Here is a 2,582-nt window from a genome sequence, read left to right on the forward strand (position 1 = left end):
CTAAAAACGTTTGGCCTAATACTTTATCCCAAAAAATGTATTCCGTAAATAACTAATATATTATTTTGGTAGTGCTGAAAATCCATGTGTTTTTCCTTTTGGTGAATTGGTGGTTGAGAACCTAATTCTTAACTTTTATTTCATGCGCTTCCATAATATATGTCTTTGGAGAGAATTTTTTTGTTTCATAATACACAACATTTTGATTCAATCATACATCAAATATAAACTTATTTAAGTTGTGTTTTTACTACGTGCGAATAGATAAAAGTTAATTATATTGTAGATGCAACTACTATAAAATAAGAATAGGTTGAATAGCGTAGAAGGATTTTGAGCGGGATTCATTTTAGAAATTTTGCAGTAAGAAAAAGAGTAGAAAATGACATGTTTGTTTGAATAGAATCAAGGTGAAGGTGAAACATAATCCTTGGGCCCGTAAGGCTGGAAGAGCTCAGCAAAGAAACCATTTTTACGTTTGGGATTCCAACCCATATCTCTGCATAATTGATCATTATACCATATATGAAGAGCTGCTATACATGATCTTTTGTAATATGGTCCAGCATATCTTTTCTTATAAGCATCCCATTCTTTAATATCTTTTTCCATCTCTTTAATGCTATCTATCTTTATCTTCTCATCAACTAGTTCAGCTACCCATTTGCACCTCATCTCTGATGTGTACAAATTCGCTGCACTTTCTGAATATCCTATTATTGCCAACTGTGGAATCCGAGGATGGATGCATTCCCTACATGTATGTTTATAACAAAATTAAATGATGAAAGGGTTGATGTGTAAAAATAAAAGAACAGCACTAACCTGTACAAGGGAAGTGATGAATCATTGGATCCAATTATGCATTGTTGAAATTTTGTGGAGACAAATATATTTTGGAGCTTTATGTCTCCTCTAAATCCTGTACCAAAAATAACAAGATCAGCCTCTGTACTATTACCTTCGACATTAATTCCTTGTTTGGAGAAGCTGAATGTTGGAGCTTTCTTGAGTATTATACTTCCCTCTTCCACTTTCTCATAAAAATCATCTGGAACTGTTGATATTGTACATGAATTTATTTCTTCATGAAAACTATGTTCAGGCACCATTCCGAACTTTTCCAAACCTAGCTTCTTCTTTATGTGGCTTTCTACAAATTTTGAAAACGCCCATCTCTGTATAAAATATATATGTTCAATTAGTAAATATTGTCAAAATAAATAGAAAAGATTTACATTTACTTACCACAGGTGAAAGAAATGTTGCCAAGAGACTGTCGAAGAAATTTTCACCAGGCTTGTGAACCAAAAGCTCTGAGAATCTATTTAGATATAAATATCCTAAAGGTATTCCCCATGGAAGATAGTCTGGAAGATTCCAATGCTCTTTCCTGTATAATAATGTGCACGGATATTCGATTCCTGCAAAATCATTCATAATTAAGACTATATATATATATACTACTATAACATACAATAGATATATATACCGTTTGCTGCAGAGCATTCCATTGCAATATCCATGGCAAATTTTTGAAGGCCAACAACTGTTACTTTCTTCCCTTTAACAAAGTTTCTAGCAGATTCATTATCCATGTTCATATAATCCATGGCGTGTATCACTTCACCATCGAAAGCTTCAGGTCCTTTTCCTTGTGGAAATTCTGGAATATTTGGTACATCGCTAAATCTTCCCAAGCAAAGGATTACAAAGTCTACTTTGTATACCTCATTTGAATGGCTTTCAGAATGTTGTACTTGGATTTCCCACTTCCCTCTAGAAGAGAAAGCTTCACCATTTCCGCCCCAAAGACTCCATGAATCCATCTCTTCATCAGATGGACCTTCATAATTGATCCCAACTACTTTAGTGTTGAATTTGATATGTTTGATCAAATCAAAATGGGAAGCGTAGGATTCAATATAATCTAAGACTTGTTTGGAAGTAGGGAACATTTCTGGGATGGAATCTGGCCATGGAAAATCTGAGAACTCATAAGCTGGTTTAGGTGTTTGAAGCTTAGTGGTCTCAACAGTGTTAGTCCAAACACCACCTATGCTGCTTTTAGCTTCAAAAACAATCGGATGAAAACCTTTTGAAAGTGTGTATTTACAGGCCAGAAGACCACTTATTCCACCTCCTATTATTGCTATCTGCTTCTCCATCCCTTATTTCTCAATTTCAATTGCTCTAATGGATGGATATGTTTATAAATAGTAGCAGTCAGATTCCCTTTTCTTTGTCATATTGCAAATTTCAATGCTTACCAACGTGTAAACTCTTGCTTTTATCGTCTCAATAATTCATCATTTTTTAATCATTTAACTTTTCTCAATAGATAATACCTATGGATCAATTTATAAATAGTTGTTTTTATTTCACCAAGGTAAATTTCTAATACACTCAATTAACTAAAACAGAGATGTACACACTCTCATTATGAATGATTAGTTGATGATGTTAGAAATTGAAAGAAATAAGAAAATACAAACTGAAGATCAGGGAAGCTTTTGTGCCTTTTTTATCTGTTGAAAATGAAAGTAAAGAGAAGTGCCTATATATAGGCTTACAGAGAAAAC

General features: G+C 33.5%; 1 protein-coding gene across 1 annotated transcript; it reads right to left on the minus strand.

Annotated features, from left to right (window-relative positions):
- Positions 1-267: 267 nt before the first annotated feature.
- On the minus strand, positions 268-2,233 carry LOC136221733 (probable flavin-containing monooxygenase 1). Its single transcript, XM_066009168.1, has 4 exons — positions 1,493-2,233; positions 1,249-1,424; positions 826-1,178; positions 268-754 (listed from the first exon to the last, which is right to left on the minus strand). The coding sequence occupies exons 1-4, from the start codon at positions 2,166-2,168 to the stop codon at positions 406-408; spliced, it is 1,554 nt and encodes a 517-aa protein (XP_065865240.1). The 5' UTR covers positions 2,169-2,233; the 3' UTR covers positions 268-405.
- Positions 2,234-2,582: the final 349 nt, after the last annotated feature.

Source organism: Euphorbia lathyris, chromosome 3, assembly GCF_963576675.1.
Source record: "Euphorbia lathyris chromosome 3, ddEupLath1.1, whole genome shotgun sequence".
Classification (NCBI taxonomy): Eukaryota; Viridiplantae; Streptophyta; class Magnoliopsida; order Malpighiales; family Euphorbiaceae; genus Euphorbia; species Euphorbia lathyris.